At 37.1% G+C, this 20,376-nt stretch overlaps 1 protein-coding gene across 3 annotated transcripts in view; it reads left to right on the top strand.

Annotated features, from left to right (window-relative positions):
* LOC149802163 (potassium channel subfamily K member 18-like) overlaps nucleotides 1–19,975 on the top strand; it is a 44,162-nt gene extending 24,187 nt beyond the window's left edge. For all 3 annotated transcript variants that reach the window (XM_089956576.1, XM_089956573.1, XM_089956575.1), the window contains exons 2-3: nucleotides 3,783–4,410; nucleotides 14,377–19,975. In XM_089956576.1, coding sequence (XP_089812702.1) covers nucleotides 3,990–4,410; nucleotides 14,377–15,215 — 1,260 coding nt within the window. In that variant the 5' untranslated portion in view covers nucleotides 3,783–3,989 and the 3' untranslated portion in view covers nucleotides 15,216–19,975. The remainder of the gene's footprint in view (nucleotides 1–3,782; nucleotides 4,411–14,376) is intronic.
* Nucleotides 19,976–20,376: the final 401 nt, after the last annotated feature.

Genomic DNA, 20,376 nt, shown 5'->3' with positions numbered 1-20,376 from the left:
AATATCAGGCCACATAATTCTTATTAAAAGAATGCAGGGAGCAGATTATGAGATAACATAATTTATTTACCCTGATTTCTGTTTTTAATTTTATTTATTTATTTTTTCCTTCTCAGGTTTGTGTGTGCCACTTTTGTCTTTTACCAAGAAACGTTCATCAATATATTTATAGACTACTACAAACACCGGAATTTGCGTCATAAATATTGTCACGGTTTGCAGGCAGATTAATCCAAATTGAACTAATCAATACGCTATAGTTTCTGAACTACCATTACACATTGTATATTTATCGTTTCTGAATGAAAGGGGAAACAAGAGGAAGACCGCATGGAACACTACAATTTAAGAGATTATTTATTAAGTATCATTTGCAGAAAAGGATATTGTGTTTAAAAAAAGCATCGGTTGACAATCCAATAGTTTGATTGAAACGAACTTTTTCCTTTATTTAGCTCTTATCAATATATCGAAATTACCACACCTAGAAATGATAAATCACCAAACGTAGCGGTCATATATTGCAATTATTTTAGAATAATACCTTGGATCAATAACAATCACGGCCGTTAAATGATTGTAAAGTTAAAATACATTATTTGGGATACTTCGATACGAGTACAGTAATGAAAATAACATCTACAGGTCAGAATATAGTTACTGGATTGGTCTTCTGAGCAATGCAAAATGCTTTTGTAAACTAGGTGACACAGGTTTATATGAATCAAGAGATAATAATAATAATAATAATAATAATAGTTACAGCAACAAAACAATAACAACATTGGCTAAACTCTTATGACTGCCGTGTGCGAGCTAATCCTTCTATCAACGACATGTCGAACATTAGGTTGAAGAAGCATAAATTGTGTGACCCTTACATGAGCATTGTCGTTGCGTACAAAAAAAGGAGTCTGTACTTAAATTTTAAAACCCAGCATCCCCTTCCACTATGACTAAGTCACCTTCGTTGATAAAAGCTTATGTTTGTGCGCTTCTTTCGTCAGTTATTGTAAGGCTCACCTTGAATAGCAATATGAATTACCATTAGGTGGCTCAGTGATGGAAGAATTCGTATGTTCAAATCTTTCGACAACTGGAAGAAATACTGCAAACTACTTCGTTACACGCGAAAAATACATGCATAACACCGATATGCAATATATATCTAAATTTTGTTCCGACAAGATTTACGAAAGGCGCAATGAATCCATTTAAAACTGCCTATAATATGGCTTCATTTATAATTTTAAAACAGTGCTTCTTGTATAGCTGTTCTAGCACAGCAATAAATTATACCCCCCCCCAGTCAGAACTTAATCTCGAGTCCCCATGGGAATTTTGGGCCCACGCTTCACCTGGATCCCTACCCCTCCCACGCCTTTAGAAAGATGTGGGTCTTGGTTGGGCTTTTTCTACGCCACTGACCTTTATTCGTATCCTAAAAGTGCTTACTAATAAGTGTTTACATACACGCAGAAGACTCATTTTTGTATCATTTTGAAAAACAAATGAAGTTTTCAGTAGATTTTATGTTTTTTTATGAAATTCAAAACTGCCAATGAAAGAATCATATCGTGAAACGATTTACCCTTTACTGTGGTAATGATACATCATATATACAGTTATTCAAGACGAATTTAGCTATGAATTATGCGGCACATCGATTTTGACAACGCCTTGTATGTCTGAAAAGCGAGGCAGCTGTTAGTACCATTTTTTTAAAGTCTTTGGTATCGAACCCACGACCTCCCGCATCCGAGGAGGACGCTCTAACCACTAGGCCACTGGAGCTGTCCATCAGTGGTGATCATTACAGAATATATACATCAATGGTGATCATAACTAAATATATACATTAGTGGTGGTCATTACAACCGTATATACATCAATGGTGATCATTACAACCGTATATACATCAATGGTGATCATTACAACCGTATATACATCAATGGTGATCATTACAACCGTATATACATCAATGGTGATCATTGCAACCGTATATACACCAATGGTGATCATTACAGATTATATGCATCCATGGTGATCATTGCAACTCTATATATATCATGGTGATCATTACAACCGTACATATATCAATGGCAATCATTAAAGATTATAGACATCAGTGGTTATCATTACAGATTATATACATCAATAGTAATCATTACATAAAGTATACATCAATGGTGATCATTACAACTGTATATACATCAATGGTGATCATTACAGATTGCATACATCAATGGTGATCATTAAGGTTATATACATCAATGGTGATTTTTAGAACCGTATATACATCAGTGGTGATCGTTACAGATTATATACATCAATGGTGATCTTTAGAACCGTATATACATCAAGGGTCATCATTACAGATTATATACATCAATGGTGATTTTTAGAAGCGTATATACATCAATGGTGATCGTTACAGATTATATACATCAGTGGTGATCTTTAGAACCGTATATACATCAAGGGTCATCATTAGAGAATATGTGCATCAGTAGTGATCATTACAACCGTATATACATAAATGGTGATCATTATATAATATATACATCAATTGTTGTCGTTACAGAAAAGTACAGAACATAACTTCTGTAAAATTCCTCTTGTGACTCGTAGGTTTTATAAGAGAAGACGCAAATTATATTTACAATGCCGTAGCGTATTGACATGACAAGATTTGGGTGAGAATAGATCCTTTTCTACTTTACGTTAATACAGATTTATTGTTTTATTTATAGCAAGATGTGAAATATTTTCATTTGAACATAAAACTTATAATTTTGAATGATCTCAGAAACAATACAACCAGTGTTGAATATCTTTTAAATGTATTATGATAAATGGTGTGTGTGTGTGTGTGTGTGTGTGTGTGTGTGTGTTATTTGGATTTTTAACTTAGCTTTATATCAGTCATATTGCTACATTGTGGCAGTTTATAGTGATGTCTGGTACTAAGGCCTCGTGCCGCAGATATGTAGCTCAACGTTCCACCCAAACACATTGTCATGACAACAGACCGAACAGTCCTAACAATATCCTCTTAATGATGAGCGCCAAGCGAGGCAGCTGCTAGTACCATTTTAGAAGTCTTTGGCATGACTCGGCTGGGTTTTGAACCCGCGACTTGCCGCATCCGAGGTGGACGCTCTAACTACTAGGCCACCTGAGGGGAAGAGTTAATACTGAGAAATTCAAGGTTGCATTATTTAGAAATGGTGTTAAATAAAGCTCAAAATGAAGCTAGCGAAATTGTTAATAAATGTTCCGTCCTAGGTCAGACTTTGTATAGCAACGGTATGCTTCAAGCAGCCGAATTCCATATATCATCGCAAAGCATAAATTCAAAATTGGTAAAACCGTTTACATTTAAACCATCTCTCATCTGCTGCAAAGTTACTTTACTATTAATCTTAGTTATGTTTGCGTAGTTTTGAGTTTCAATCTAGCCCCAGAAAACGAGAAAAATCGAATAAACGATTTTAAGGAAGATATTGGTATGCATGATATCGTCTGTTCAGAGGTTTCCATTGTTAAATACCAGAAAACAGAGAATATTTAAGTACTGGTTAAATATAACTAAAACCAATAATTGTGTCGTAAATATAATTATTACTAATAATCGTGTCTTAAGGGAATGTTTATAAGATTTTTATGACACGGTAGAAGTTAGTAATGTGAGCTGGTCGCCAACCTGTTGTTTTCGCTGATATTTTCTTAGTTCATATTTTCATTGTATTATTATTATTATTATTATTATTGTTTTGCAGTTGACCTTACTGCTAATCGTCTGAGATTTTACGCCATCAGTTAGTGATCACCCTGATTGATGGTCATCAAAAAAGGTGTATTAAAAAGGAACGTGACTGTTCAAACATGCCTGCTTACGTTTGAAAAAACATATCCAAACTTCCAGTGGGCATAAGATTGATATTTTGCTCATTTCCGATACATATCATATTCTGAAAGACGCTGAAATGGGGTCTCCAGTTAAAGTACGAAGACTTGATGGGTGTTGCAAGAAAATTATGAAGTTCATGTTTTCTCACATCGGCCTATGCGGTATGGTTGTGCTTTATACAGTTGCCGGAGGCTTCATTTTCCAGCATCTAGAGAAGGCCAATGAAGTGATAATTTGCTACGAGTCTCAGAAAGAATACGATCCAATGGAGAACAAAACTTTAGAAAATTTCCGGAAAGTCATAGAATCGAATCCATTAGATTTGGAAGCACAAATGATACAATTTCGGAGCATTCTGCAGACATTTCGGAACAACGCCTTAGCCATTGGTTATGATGGGAGCGACTGCGACCGATATGGAGAAGAAAACGGCCCTGTGTATGCGTGGTCCTGGGCAGGTTCCCTTATGTTCTCCGTCACCGTCATCACAACTATCGGTAAGAAAGAGTACATAGCTATCTTTGTAGTTTTACTACAGACCTACTCAGCTAGAACGTGAACTCGGGCGTTTTCGAAAGAAAATCATAAGTAGTTATAGGGGATATTTTATGGTCTATGGGAATCACAGTCCAAAAAGGTTGTGGGACACTTTGCGGTCAAGGGGAATTTAACATGGGGATATTTAACATGGAGTGAATGGGAATTGAACATAGTGACAAGGAATTGGGCGATATTAGCGTCAATAGGACCTTAATGTTAAAATATTGTATATCAAAAGTGGCGTCATTGGGAATTTAACATGGGGACTTTCAACATGGGTGGGACTATAGAGCGATAAGGGATTGGGACTGTCTAACGAAAATGGAATTGAACATGGGACGATTTACAGAAAAAGGGACTTCTGTCAAATTTGGTCGTTTGTACTATACCTACAGAACTGGAATTTAACATGGTGGGACTATATTCAGAAAAGGGAAATTGAAAATGGGTGGGACGATATACGGACAATAGGAATTTAACATGGGGAAATTTAACATAATTGGGACTATATCGGGACAAGGGAAACTTTAGCATATGTTGGGACTGTATAAGGACAAGGGGACTTGAACATAGGGAATGTATAGCTACAATGAATTGGGACTATCCAGGGACAAGGGGAATTGAACATGGGACTATCTAAGGAAAAGGGGACCTTGAATATGGATGGGCCTGTCTATGGACAATGGGGAAAGTTGGAAGGGGCCTGTCTGGGGACAAGGATGGTAGAGGGCCAAACACAACAGAGACAAAAACAGATACATACTAATACAAGGCCTAGATTTATATATAAAGCATTACCTAGACCTGAAATTATGTTGGCTGTGTTCATAACGTTGGATGACTGTAATGATGCTATAAATAGCTATAATCAAGGAAAATACCAGCGCCAAAATGGATGTGAATAAAAGTAACGCTAAAATGACGAAATTGTCCAAGAATTTAAAGGAGACTAAACATATCCCCGAGCATTAGGTTGCATTGGGTTGGATTTAAATGGATAAACATAGTAACTATTTATAGTCTCAACTTGTGTAACGATCGTGGATAAACGGCCATGTATCTATTTATAGCAATAATCTGTTGAAATTGCGATGAAAACCCCACTATCTATTTATAGCTAGAACCGATGGAAACTCCTATGAAAAACCTACTATATATTTAAAGTCACAACAGGTGTGAAGGCCCTGTTTGAAAACCCTAGTATCTATTTATAGCTACAGCTTGTAGAAATTCCTATGGAGAACCCAAACTCAATATTTATAGCCTCATAATTTCTTGCCTTAGTGAAGTCACTGTACTGGACACAAGGGGAATAATGGCAACAGTATTGTAAGTGGCTGACCTGAATGCGCGCTATTGTAGGTAGGTAGGTAAATTAATTTGATTGGGATAAGGGAAGTTTTAAAGGGATAAATAAAACCAACTCGTAGACACAAACACACCCACACAAACAAGCGTACATGCGCACTTATACATACAAACAGACATATAATCACACACACGTGCACGTACACACACACGTACGTGCACGCACACAAAGAATGATACACATAAATACACGTACGCGTACGCAAATAGAAAGATCAACACATATACATACATTTCAATCGTTATGTGTTCGCTTATGATGTATGAGAAGTCGATAAAATCTCACAAAATAGATTATCTCTTACACTGCCAAAAATATTATTTTGAAAAACGCTAGTATATGTTTATAGTCACCACTGGTAGGAAATTCCTTTCCATAAACCTGGTATTATTTTCATAGCTACAACTTGTGGGAAATTCCTTTGGAAAAACTACTATTTATCTATAATCTCATCTTTTAGGAACATACTTAGAACTAACCTAGCATCTATAATTATAGCTACAACCTGTTAAAAAAACCCAAGTCTATATTTATAATCTCAAAATTTCCAGCTTCAATGACGTCACTGTACTAGATACTATTGGAATAATGGCAGCAGTGTTGCAAGAGGCTGACCTGAATACGCGCTACTGTAGGTAGGTGGGTAGGTGTTATGAATCTGATAGGGATAAATGTTGTTTAATAGGGACAAAGACCAATACATACACAGACAATAAACCTACGCGCACACACTCACACAAACAAACGTACGTGCGCACACATACACAAGCACGTACGCGCACACACACGCACACAAACAAAAACCAATACACACATAAACACATACGCACGCACACAAACACATACACACACAAATACACACACAAACAGACACGAAGTGTGTGTGTGTGTATTGGTCTTTGTGTTTGTGTGCGTGGGCGAATGTTTGTCTATGTATGTACTGGTCTTTCTGTTTTTGTGCGCGCGAGTAAGTGTGTTACTATGTGTGTGCTTATATGTGTGTTTGTGTGCGCGCGTATGTTTGCTTGTGTGTATTTTGTTTGTGTGTGTATGTGTGTGCGCGTACTTTTAATTGTGTATGTATGTATTAGTCTTTGTTTGTCCCACTAGCGTTTTTTCTCATAGTATTTTTGGCAGTGTAAGAGATAGTCTATTTTGTGAGCTTTCTCGACTTCTCTTACATAATAAGCAAACACATAACGATTGAAGTGTATGTGTGTGTGCGTGCTGGTCTTTTAGTTGATGTGCGTACGCGTACGTGGCTGTGTATGTGTATTGTTTTTGTGTGTGCGCGTAGGTATGTGTATAAGTATGTGCTTGTATATGTGTTGGTGTGTATGTGTGCGCGCGTACGCTTGTTTGTGTGTATATGTGTGTGTATTTGTGTGCATGAGTTGGTCTTTGTTTTTCCCCATAAAACTCCCTTTATCCCATCATATTCATTCACTTACTTACCTGTTGTAGCGAGCATTCCGGTCAGCCACTTGCAACACTGTTGACAGTATTCCCCTAGTGTCCAGTACAGTGACTTCACAAAAGGTAGAATGTTTGAGGCAATAAATGTAGACTTTGGGTTTTCAATTGGAATTTCCACAAACTGTAACTATAAATAGATACTAGTGTTTTCAAACAGGATCGTCACATAAATTGTGACTATAAATATAGAGTTGGGTTTTCATAGGAATCTCCACCGGTTGTAGCTATAAACAGAAGGTGGGGTTTTCTAGAAAGTTCAACAGGTTATAGCTATAAATAGATACATGGATGTTTATCCATGATCGTCACACAAATTGAGACTATAAATAGTTACTAGGTTTATCCATTTTATTCTAACCCAATGTAGCCTAATGTTCGGGAATATGTTTATTTTCCATTAAATTCTGGGGCAATTTTTGTCATTTTTGCGTTACTATTAGTCACATCCATTTTTGGCGTTGGTCTTGTCCTTGATTATAGCTATTTATAGTGTAATAAATATGGAGTTTGCGCATTTGGTTATAGCGCCCCGTTTTAAGGAATTCTTAGATTTGTGTGATTACTTGTGTGATTATTGGAATTCGGCGCAATGAAAATATTCCTAGCCCGAAATAATTAACCAATTATTAGGAGCAAATGTCACAGAGTGAAGTGTTAGTGAGTTTCCATGATGCCATGGTTCACATGGTAGTGAATTCAGGCCAAAACCGAATGTATGTCCCTGTCGTAAGATAGTCCATATTAAAATATAGTGGTGTACATTGGTGGTGTGATTGCAGTGGCAGTATTTACGGTAAGACACCGGTAAATTACACAAGAGAATAAATAAGAAGGGACTTGGCAAATACCGTTTATGTTGCCATGGGGCAAATAGGGTGCAGTTATATTGGCGAAATGTGCTTGGAAAGGTTACATTCACTGACCTAATACGGCGGAGTTAAAATAGTTCCCAGTGTTAGGGGATAATCGTATATTTTCTACGGCGTGAACGGTTGGCGATACGGAAACATGATGAAGATAAACCATGCAGATGTGCGGTTGATATATATTTGGCAGGTTGTTTTATCTGTGGTCTTACGTTAATTTGAGTAAAATTTAGGCATAGAATGGACACGTCGGGCTTTTTAATTTACAACTGAAGTTGTATGGAAGTCTTTGGAAAGTTGTGGTAAACTTATAACTTCTAGTGGGAATCGCGCCAGGGTTTGACTACCGCTCGGTCAAGTAAGGATGCTTGGCTTGTAACAATAGTATCATTACCGTTATGAAAATTTATGAACATCGCCAACATAATGTCAGGTCTATGTGTGTCTGTGTGATTTGGATTTTTAACGTAGCTATTACGATTTTTCAGTCATATCACTACGATGTCTGCAGTGTGGCAGCTTAAAGTGATATCTATCAGTGTGGCATCATGCCGCAGACATGTATCATGATTGCTCTCCCAGTTACATTATCCTGACACAAGGCCGACCATTCCTAACACTAACTCTTAATGCTGAGCGCCAAGCGAGGGAGCTGTTAGTACCACTTTTGTAAGTCTTGGTATGACTCATCCGGGGATCGAACCCGCGACCTCCCGCATCCGAGGCGGACGCTCTAACCACTAGGCCACCGAAGCGGTCAGGTCTCGATAATGCTTTATATATAAATCTCTGTCTTGTATTAGTATATGTGTGTCTCTGTCTCTGTTGTGCTTGGCCCTCTAACACCCTTGTCCCTAGACAAGCCCTGTACAATTTACCGATTTTCCGTAGACAGGCTCATCCATGTTCAAGGTCCACGTGTCCTTAGATAGTCCCATGTTCATTTCCCTTTGTGCCTAGACAGTCCCAATCCAATCGTTGTTATACATTCCCTATGTTCAATTCCCCTTGTCCCTATAGAGTCACAACATATGTTAAATTGTCATTTGTCCCGTTATAGTCTCACCCATTTTTAATTTACCGATGTTAAATTTCCATTGTGCGTATATCGTCCCACCCATATTAAATTTCCTTTGTCCGTATATAGTCCCACCATGTTAAATTCCCGTTTTTTACGTATAGTACAAACGACCAAATTGACATAGAAGTCCCATTGTCCGTATATCGTCCCATGTACAATTTCCCTTATCGTTAGGCAGTCCCAATCCCTCGTCGCTAAACAGTCCCAATCCCGTATCGCTCTATAGTCCTACACATTTTAAAAGTCTCTATGTTAAAGTCTCATTGAAGCCAGTTTTGATATACACTATTTTAACATTAAGGTCCCATTGATGCTAATCTGGCCCAATCCCTTGTCGCTATGTTCAATTCCCATTCACTCAATATTGAATTTCGCCATGTTAAATTCCTCTTGACCCCTAAAGTGTCACACGATCTTTTTGACTGGGATTTCCATTGACCCTAAAGTATTCCCTATAACAACTATCATATCTTAAAATGTGTTGTATTTTTTTTTTTTTTTTCTTCTTCTATTTTGATTAATATTGTCAATTTTTTCTAGCAGCTAGTACCAAACGCTTCGCTATATGTTTTTAAACAATAATTGTTTGATTTTAAGTGTGCACTCAAAAGTTGTGGTGGTGGTGAAGAGGTGTTCTGTTTCTAAGAATTACTTGTTGAAGAAAACACGTAGTGAACTGCATTTCTTCTCTCTGTTTTCTTAGGGATTCGCAAAAGCTCAAACGCAGGAGCGTCGAACTTAAAACATATGGGTCCTGTGTTCTATATGCTGTTGGGACAGCCTGGGTAAAAAAATAAAGTTCTATCATTGTCACTTGTAACTCGAGCGGTCCGTTAAACATGACATGGACTGATCGGTCCGTTTCTTTTGGTAAGGTACGCCTCTTACAGGAAGTTATACATTGCTAAATTGCAGCGCCTTACGAACGGATCGATGCTCACTCATTATGACATACCCATTTAATGTTAAAATTATTGATATGGTTTTCAGCTGTTCAGTACGTATTTCGGTATCAGACACTACTTAGGTGTCTACTTTGACGTCGACTCGATGATATTTATAGATATAGTGGATTTAATTTTCATACACCCCAAATCATTTTGAATTATGTCATACAATAATGCGAAAGCATTAAAGATGGGTATGTAATATATACAGCACTGCGTTTGTTTTTAAAGCCGAGTCTTGGAAAATAGCTCGTTTGAGATGGCACATGAATACGTCTTGACCTAACGGCTTTGACGTATTCCTACGCCTATCAAACTCATTCTATCAGCCTACTCAGAACAAGTTATGCATGAAGTTTGATATATTTAACAAATATTGCATGGTCCTATAAGGGCCTCGCGGTCGTTTATGCACAGGTCATTCACCCCAAGAAAAGTATATGGATCACAGCTTCACTTCAGTTCCTATACTTTTCTTACGGTGCCTGACGAGTTTATAAACTGTTATAAGGACCTCAGCAACATACAATACTTATTAACTATTGACATCAGGTCCAAATACAGTGATTTTGCTACCTGTAAGACATAATGTTTAACAGTGAAAGCATAACTGACACTTTAGCCTGTGTGACGTTGTAACATCGTATTTTTTCACATGTGCTATCAAAACATACGAGACTGTATAAGAAAGGTAATATAACTTATATACATGTAATCTGAAAAAAAAAATGAAAATCTAAGAGATGACCCAACATATGATTAGGTCATCTCTCTGAAGTCGGAGTGGGTGGGTGAGTGGGTGATAAATTGACATATGTATATTCGAAACATTTGTATCTATCACAAAGACAAGTAAAACAACATGCTATTAGACTATTTGGATGAAGATCTTGCTAGTACCTTTGACACTATCGTCCTTGTTTTCGTGCAAAACCCATTAACAATGAAAGCTATCAGGTCAATAGTTACATGTACTAATCTCAAACTCAGTTTTGTTTTAAAGTGTTACCTTACTTAAATCATGGCCTGAGTAAATCTGTAATGTGCAAAGATTTTCCCATGGAAAATTGTACAACTATTGATCGACAAATCGACTAGCTTAAGTGCCAAATTAATGCCATACGTTATTACCTTACTTGATACACCGTGATGATATAATTATCTAACAAAGGCTTAATCTCATCACCAACAAGAAGCGTATTTATAATGCACTTTAAAAGTAATGAAAAGCTAATAATCTGATTGCATTTAAGGTACCGTCTATACTCACTTATAAGACGACACTAACTGCAAATTGCACAGACCCAGATCTGCCGTCGCATAATGCGCTGGCAAATCTGTGTCTGTGCAGTTTGTTAGTAATCAGTAAAACATACAACATAGACCCAGATCTGATTATACGACAGTAGATCAGGATCTTAGTTGCTTGCAGTTTGGCTCTACTTATCAGTGAGTAAATCTGGTATTTCACTTATACGCAGTTTTACAAGGCTTGTTCCTTATTGTAGACCACAGTTTTGTTGGTCACTGAATAGAAACCTATCGCTACAAATCAAAAGGATATATGACTTACATAATAGTATGCTATTTATAGCACGCATATAATATTGACTAATTGCGGGATATTTTTTGTAGAATGTAATATATTAGCATTTTCATGCTCGTGGGAATAAATGATGATATTAAATTGAACCAAGTACACAATTATTTCAAGCGCCCGCGAACACGTGCGTGAGGTATCCTTCTTCTCCTTGATAACGCACAAGTGCAAAAATCTGCCTTCGTTACAGACGTTCGGAAGAAGAACAACTTCCAAGCGTTACCCTCCCTGATCCAAGTGATTATTATCTGAATCCCGTTAGCAAAAACTGGATGAGTTGCAGACGATAAGAAAGCCGTCATGTCGTTTGAAGTGCATTTTTCGAGCGTATAAGCAATGAATTAAAAATGACGTTTAATAATTGGATAATCAGACTGTATGTAAAGCTGAATGGGGGAGTACTCTGTTGTTGTTATAGGGTTTAACGCCATTTTTCAGCACACGATAGGCTATACATGGCAGCCAGTATTAATGGTGGAGGAAGAACCTGGTAAAACCACGGAAAGAACCACCGACCCACGAGAAGCTACTGGCAAGCTTTCTCACATACCCACATTAGCCGAATCCGAGAATCGAACCCACGCAGACAGAGGTGAGCTGGCAGTGATCCGTAACGGTGGGCGCTTTAGACCACTCGGCCACTCGGGGTCCCCGGGAGTACTCTGTGAGGACGCACTGACGTAATGTTTACTATTAAAAATCTTTATTGTATAGCGCACTAATAGTAAGAGATTTTCAAATGCGCCCAGTGTATCCGAAGAGTAAGGTCACAAAAGCAATTTCATCACCTTTGCCAGTATCACGACTCTACGGTCTTAAACTAGGTAACAGAATAGATCGAAAACCAACAAGTTTTGTTAAATTCGACAAATAACTTGTTTCCCTAGAATACAAATTGAAGTGAAACTTTCAAAAGAACTTACAGTATTTTAAATTAAATCCCAAATAGTCATACATTTTCTATCACAAGTCCAAATATATAAAATTCCAACTAAATTCCAGTCGTTTCCCAATTAAATTCCTATAATGAATTTGTTGATGAGACTGAAATCTCGAACGTGGTAATGAGTCAATAGCCACGATTGTGACGATGTACTACGTATCTTATGATGTATAACAATATCATAATGTTCTTGTCTGATTACATTATAAATACAGATCAAAGTTTCTGTCCAAGAAAATTATTTATGAGCACTTTGTACTTCCATTGAATAATATTTTGAATAAATAATTCCACCCAAATGACAATATGAACCCAAAAATGAGACTGATTCTGCTTTATGATGTTAGGTCAAGAATAAATAATTTCTAAAGTAAACACTATTATATTAAAAGCCATGACACACATATAGAACTAGGATGAAGGTCAAAAGTTCATTTTAGAACATTCTAAGTTGTGAAATCAGATACGGTATATTACTAAAATTATAATAAAGAACATGGCAAACATCAGGTAGCCTAGATTTTTCCACGTGGGAATTCCAGTGTGCTGTACTCAGATTAAGATAAAAATGTTTACATTAATTATGTTCTGAATATTTAGTCCACACACATAAAGAAAAATTGTAGCTATGAAATATTTGTTTAAAAACCTAATACTCATAGTCTGGTACACAGTGACCTCGATTTTAGATAAGGTTAAGTAGAAAGTACAAATGTAAATAGCATATATTCATTAAGAAAAGCCAAGAAAAAAATACCAATTAAATATACATACCACCATCACGTAGGTATTCTAATATATAGTCTATGATAAAGTTTAGCGATTTAGCAATGAAACAAATGGAAGTTATATAACCTAAGAGTTCTTTTTGGAATTCAAGACGATGTAGGAGACAAGGTCGGTGAATTAATAGGTAGGTAGGTGTGAATTCAGGCATGTGGTCATGTTTATGTTATAGTGATATGACAGCAGCTCTTAACCTGAACAAATGCCTGAAAGTTTACGTTAAAGAAATAACAAAGTCAAGGTGAGTATCCAACGTTTTAGCTAATGGATTCCGTGATACCTTCACTCTGTCCGCCCGTCTGAAGTCTGCCTGTTTATCCGCCCCATCCCCATTCGCTAGTTTTCCCATAAGGAAAGCATGTGCACAATCACTATAAACGTTTGGTCTCTTCCTTTTCCTTGGTCTCCTGGGAGGTGGTCTAAATTTAAATGCACAAACATCATTTCCATTCATTCCAAGCAGGTTACCAGTTGCTATATAAAACAGATTTGGGTTACAACCCCTGAGTCTCAGTCTGGGATGGAACTGGAGGTCCGATCTGTGTTGAGTGTGGACAGTGTCATGCCATAAAAGATGTGATTCCTCATAGGGAGCCATGGACGTAGTTCCTTAACATATGTAAGACTCTATATGAGACAAAGTAGGAATATTGGCAGGTAGGCAGGTAGGTAGGTAGGTGTGAGATCATTCATGTAGTCATGTGTATGCTATAGTGATATGTTGAACGCGTAGATATTATGATCATCAATTTGAATGTATACGTTTGGAACTTCACATTAGGAATTGTAAATATTTCATTCAAATATAATTTCACAACCATCGCTATTTTTTACCTGTTCTCATTTTCTCCTCAGGGTATGGCAACATTGCACCAAAGACGTTTTGGGGAAGATTGGTTTGCATTGCTTACGCTGTCCTTGGGATTCCTCTCATGCTGCTGTGCCTGGCAAACATTGGCGACGTCCTGGCCGACATTTTTCGCTTTATCTATTCTAAGATATGCTGCTGCGGCTGTTGCAGAAGGAAACGGAAGACAAAGGTGATGCAAATCAAACCATCCTCAATGGAGCCAGAACACGCCTGGAACGACAAGTCCACGATCATTACCAGCTCTGCGCCAACAACAACAGAATTTACAAGGATGCAAAGCAGGTCGCCAGAGCCTGTCATCAACAATGAAATAACCGTCACTGAAAAAAGTACTCCAACAGAGAAGAAATCAAAGATTGTACCGTTGGATATTAAGACTCTAACTAAGGCTGAGATCGCAAACAGAAATCAAGCAATCCGTAAACAGCAGATACTTCTTGACGATGACAGCGATGATGACGACGAAGACGACTTAAATGATAAAATAACAGTCCCTCTGACAGTGACGATGGTGGTCATCGCTGGCTACATCTTCGGCGGTGCGGTTCTCTTTGGTCTCTGGGAGGGATGGGATTGGCTTCAGTCGGCGTATTTCTGCTTTATTACTCTTGCTACCATTGGGTTTGGTGATGTGGTTCCTGGCACAGATTTTGACAACCCGCAAGCTTCGGCTCAGCTTATTCTCGGCTCTGTGTACGTGCTTTTCGGTATGGCGATCTTGTCTATGTGTTTTTCCCTGATGCAGGACGAGATTACAGCCAAGTGTCGCTGGATTGGACAGAAGCTGGGAATCATCGACAATACCGATGAAAACGATAATTAAGCAGTTATATGTATCCAGGTTCACTAATAAGGAACACTATGTTACAAAATAGATACCAAGGTATTGAGGGAAATTTTTCTACGGTATAAAAATTACATTACAAATAGAGATCTGAAATCACCCTCTACTAGCCTGCACACTTCCTCAGTGTCTACTGTGACTATCACTAGAGTTTTGAATTATATTTGAGACAATTGAGTATTCTTCATAAATTGTTCCGTCCACAAATATAAATATTTTTATAAATTGAAGGAAATGTTGATATTTATGAGTAATATTAATGAAAATGTACGACAGGAATACATAAATATAAGCAAAATAATGTAGAATGTTTACATAAAGTTATTTATGTTTTTTTAATATAATAGGTAGACAGTAAAACGTAAAATGTTTAAATTTATGGAGCGTCGAAAAAGATCGAAATAATCGTATGAAGCACACGAAAAATTTAGAATGTTGATATTTAAAGCCAGTCATTTATTTATTTTTAAATTTTAAATTTCTACAACTTCTGCATTTATTTTTCAAAATAATTGACTTGAAATGCTGGTGTTATGTTATCAAATAGTTGCTTTCCTACTGCCCTTGTTCAATGTACCGGCTCAAGTCGGGATGTATTTGTCCGGGGATATTTCACCTGAGACAGGCGTAAGTCATCATGACTTACAGCTCATTCCATTCAACAGCAAAGCATGCTTTTATACGGCTCCAAACAGACATTTTGCAAAGGGCCTATACACCCTTGTCTACTTCCTACTTACAGCAAAGTCATATATAAAATCCTTAAAGCCCTAATGACGCAGTGACGTCAGTCTTATATGCCAAGTCATCTGAATAGTACGGAATATTTGAAATATATTGATAGTCAAACATCGTCTGGTTTCATTAAAACCTGAAATAGCAACGTGTCATCACATTACGAGCCGTGATGTTTCTCCCTCAAACTGAGAACTCCAGCTATATATTCAGCCCAAGTTCGCCCTTCATAGTATTCCTTGCTATGTCAGACAGTCTTCAGCCCAAGTTCGCCCTTCATAGTATTCCTTGCTATGTCAGAGTGTCTTCAGCCCAAGTTAGCCCTTCATAGTATTCCATGCTATGTCAGAGTGTCTTCAGCCCAAGTTCGCCCTTCATAGTAATCCATGCTACGTCAGAGTGTCTTCAGGCCAAGTTCGCCTTTCATAGTATTCCATGCTACGTCAGACTGTCTTCAGCCCAAGTTCGCCCTTCATAGTATTCCATGCTATGTCAGAGTGTCTTCAGCCCAAGTTAGCCCTTCATAGTATTCCATGCTATGTCAGAGTGTCTTCAGCCCAAGTTCGCCCTTCATAGTATTCCATGCTACGTCAGACTGTCTTCAGCCCAAGTTCGCCCTTCATAGTATTCCATGCTATGTCAGAGTGTCTTCAGCCCAAGTTAGCCCTTCATGGTATTCCATGCTATGTCAGAGTGTCTTCAGCCCAAGTTAGCCCTTCATAGTATTCCATGCTATGTCAGAGTGTCTTCAGCCCAAGTTAGCTCTTCATAGTATTCCATAGTACCAGTTGTTCACTAATATTCACTTGAGACTTACTTTAATCTAATGTACGCTTTTTCTTCTCAGATCCGTTTAGTAAAGGCGGGCTTTCCTTTCATTCCCTCTCGAATCAATTTGTGCGACACGTGCGAATGTTGTTATTAGTTTAGACGCTAAATGAATTTGTTGAAAGTATCACATGGCTACTTTGGAGCACTCCTGCAAAAGAATGAAATTACGAGCGACTTCATTGACTGATTGAAAGGGCGTCACCTGTAAAATATAAACTGAATATTTGAATGCCGTTTTAACTTAACATCTTGATTGTTTTAAAGAAGGGTTTATCTCAGATAACCTTTTTACAGATCATTTCCTTCCTTTCAAACATTAGCAAGATTGATAGAATGGTGAAATTTATGACAAACGGCGGCATTGAGGCTTTAAGTCAAGTATATTGGTTTGCCATGGGCATTTATCTTTCTTTCTTTCATTTTCCTTTGTACATTATTATATTGCTTATACTATTATGCACTTAGCACATTAGTATATTGTATACAACACTATGCACACTGATTTTTATTATTTATATTGCTTCATAAAGTCGTCTGTATAAATTTTGCAGAGACTTCTAAAGAGGATCCAAAGTTATACTTAATGAAATGGCTGCTTGTCGTCTATATTTGTTATTATCAGGTTGATTTTAATCTAGATATCCACACTGGGCTTTGTTCTAAAGGTCTCTGACTAGCAACACGTTCCACTTTGATTATTGGTCAGACGTTTGGGCGAGCGTGTCAGAGTCCGTACTGACGCCATTGGTCCGAACAAAGAGAGACCTAGATTTATATAATCTTTTTGACTGCTATTATTAACCAGTTCTTCTACGGGAACGACAATTACATTTTCGGTGGGCGAGAGTTTCTCTGGATATTTTGGGATTTTACTTTTCTTAAAATAATTAAATTTGTTTCAAGTTATGAAATAGATAGGCCTATAAATTGTTCTCTCCTTCTACTGATCATAGCAAGACTAATTTCCCCCGCATTTTGGATCCTACGAGCCCATGAGTCCACTTTCTAACGCAGCCAAGTTGGACCCCATACAGGTCTGTATGTATAGCATTGTATACTGTTTTTACACTTGGAATCTACCTGCGCACAATCAAAACATCATTGGCATTTTCTGTCAAGAAGAGAAATACACAGCTTCGGGGTCAATCCTACCTCAAATGGATATTGATAGAGCCATTTGGTCCACTTCGCCTATTTACGAAATAGAGATTGATCTAGAAGTTACGAATAATCAAACTATTTTTGCATTTATGATATGTCGGTCAATCATACAGTCAATCCTATTGTAGAAATAGCAGAGGCGTTCCGAGTAGATATGCTTTTGGCGAAAAATTTCCGGCGAACATAACATATGATTATTTTTGTATATTACTATGTGGTCATATATCTAAGGCATCTTTTTCTTCCGCAGAAATAGCCGAGGGAGTACCGTATAAAGTCGCTATTTAGAATAATATTTGGAGCTATTTATGTTCACTTGGCACAATATGTCTGCGGAAGGAGAAACATCACAGTCAGGACACTCTCGGGCTTTTCTGTTGTAACAACTGATGATATTAGAATGAGGCGAAACCCATAAAATTTATGTGCAATCCTACAAGTAGATTTCGAATTAATTTCTCAACTTAACGGATATGACTGTGCGATGGTCTACTTGACCCGCACCAATAAAATGGCCACATCTCATAAATTGTTCATGTAATACAAATCCAAGGCATATAGACTAAAGCATAAAATATTAATTTGAAAACTCTTTTCTTCTTCAATATAATAAGTAAATATTGTCTTACGTAATTTGATTATTACACGCGAAAACAAAAGGCTCATTTTCGACATAAGATTATAATGTAAATCTACAGTCATTAGTGTATGTTTTAATTATCGTTATATGCATTTGAAATGACAACTACTGTAAATACTACATTGTACATGTAGCACGTACTCGTCTGAGCTATTGATTATGATGCAAAACAATGTGTTTGGTATGCTTGAGCATGAGGATTTCGACGAAAATTGCTTAAAATAATAACAAAATCTCGGGTTGTAATAGGAAGCAAACGGACTCAACATTATGCAACAGATGCAATATGGTGAAGACCGAGGGGCTCCGTGTGTAGCCGTAATATGCGTACTAAAGCTAGTTGCAGAAAGAAGGTAGCGATCATCTGCTCTATGTAATTTCCAAAGTGAATTTTACCTAGTTTCTCGCTTTTTGTCCCCGGTCGGAACATATACCTTAGTCAGAGGGCGAACACACACGTCCTTTCTCCAGAAGACTTAGTGTATTGGGATGGAATGGTTAGATAATGCAACAATATCAAACCTACACAACAAAAGACCTAAATAAACTTTAATTTTGTTTTGACTGAAAACTGTTTTCAATAGAAATAGACGCTGTCATTTTTAAATGTTTTGTTTTGCATATATGTTTTACTTGAATTTTATTGAATGTGTTACACATATGTTTTAGGTGTACTTTATTCTTGTATTGGTGTCATAATATAACTATATTCATTATTTATATAAATGTTCTATGGATGCTATGCAGAAAATGGAAGCTGAGATTTTGTTTTGTTGTAATATTTATTTCCTTCCTCAGCGAAAAACGCGAGTCACACATGTGTCGTTCTCGTCGGTTTCCTGCCACCTTTATTTATATTCAAGTTATTCAAGAATTCGATTCATGGAAAGTATTCACCATATTTCCTTGATAAGTCGTTTGTACTACAAGTTTTGTCAATGGGGGAATGTATTTTTTACAGCTGCTGACAGAATGCAATATGCACATGACGGCTGTATTTGAGGTCAAATTTCACCATCCGTTTGCACATATTTTTATACAAATTCATTTTTGTTGGTTTTTTTTAAAAGACTATTTGCTCACTCGCATTTAGTAACTTGAAACAAAACATCTAAAGCTACAGATATTTCTTAAAAAAATCTCTACCGTTTTTTTAAAAAAAAATCGTTTATACCAGCAAGGTTCCAATGAACTTCACATTTTGATCTAATTATACCTGCGTGTTTATTTTCTGTTCAAAAAACTGGACAATTTACATTATGTTGGAAATGTCGAGGTCAGCGTGCATTCTTAATAACCGTGTGTCTGGCGTGTGACTATGTTTGCTTATTTTAAAGAGTCTCTTCTTGATTAAAAATTGATCCTCCATGAGTCTCTTTATTTTGTTGTGAATCTACATTTTCTATATTTTACATAAAGTGTATTCAATTGATATCACTGAATACCACCTGAAGCTAGTTGTGCAGGAGTCATCACACGGCTCTTCCATACCGATTACCTCATTGGCATTGTATTGTCACCAATATTGTATTTATTCATAGCATAGGACAGTAATGACCTGACCGCATATCACAATGACCCTCCTCCTCCCCCCCCCCCCGACAGACCAAAATCAAGAAGCTATTCCTAATATGTGCTTGTCTGCATGGATTGTTTGCAGCTAACGTATAAAATAAACGAAATCTCTTTTTGTGTAATAATTATGAACGGGCAAACTTTCAATTTCATGGAATCGAACAGTAAGTTGCATTTGTTCGTTGTTTCATGAAAAAA

This window comes from Sinohyriopsis cumingii, chromosome 4, assembly GCF_028554795.1.
Source record: "Sinohyriopsis cumingii isolate HCF-2022 chromosome 4, ASM2855479v2, whole genome shotgun sequence".
Lineage (NCBI taxonomy): Eukaryota > Metazoa > Mollusca > Bivalvia > Unionida > Unionidae > Sinohyriopsis > Sinohyriopsis cumingii.
The sequence above is the reverse complement of the archived record's forward strand: the minus strand, read 5'-3'. Positions and strand labels throughout refer to the sequence as shown.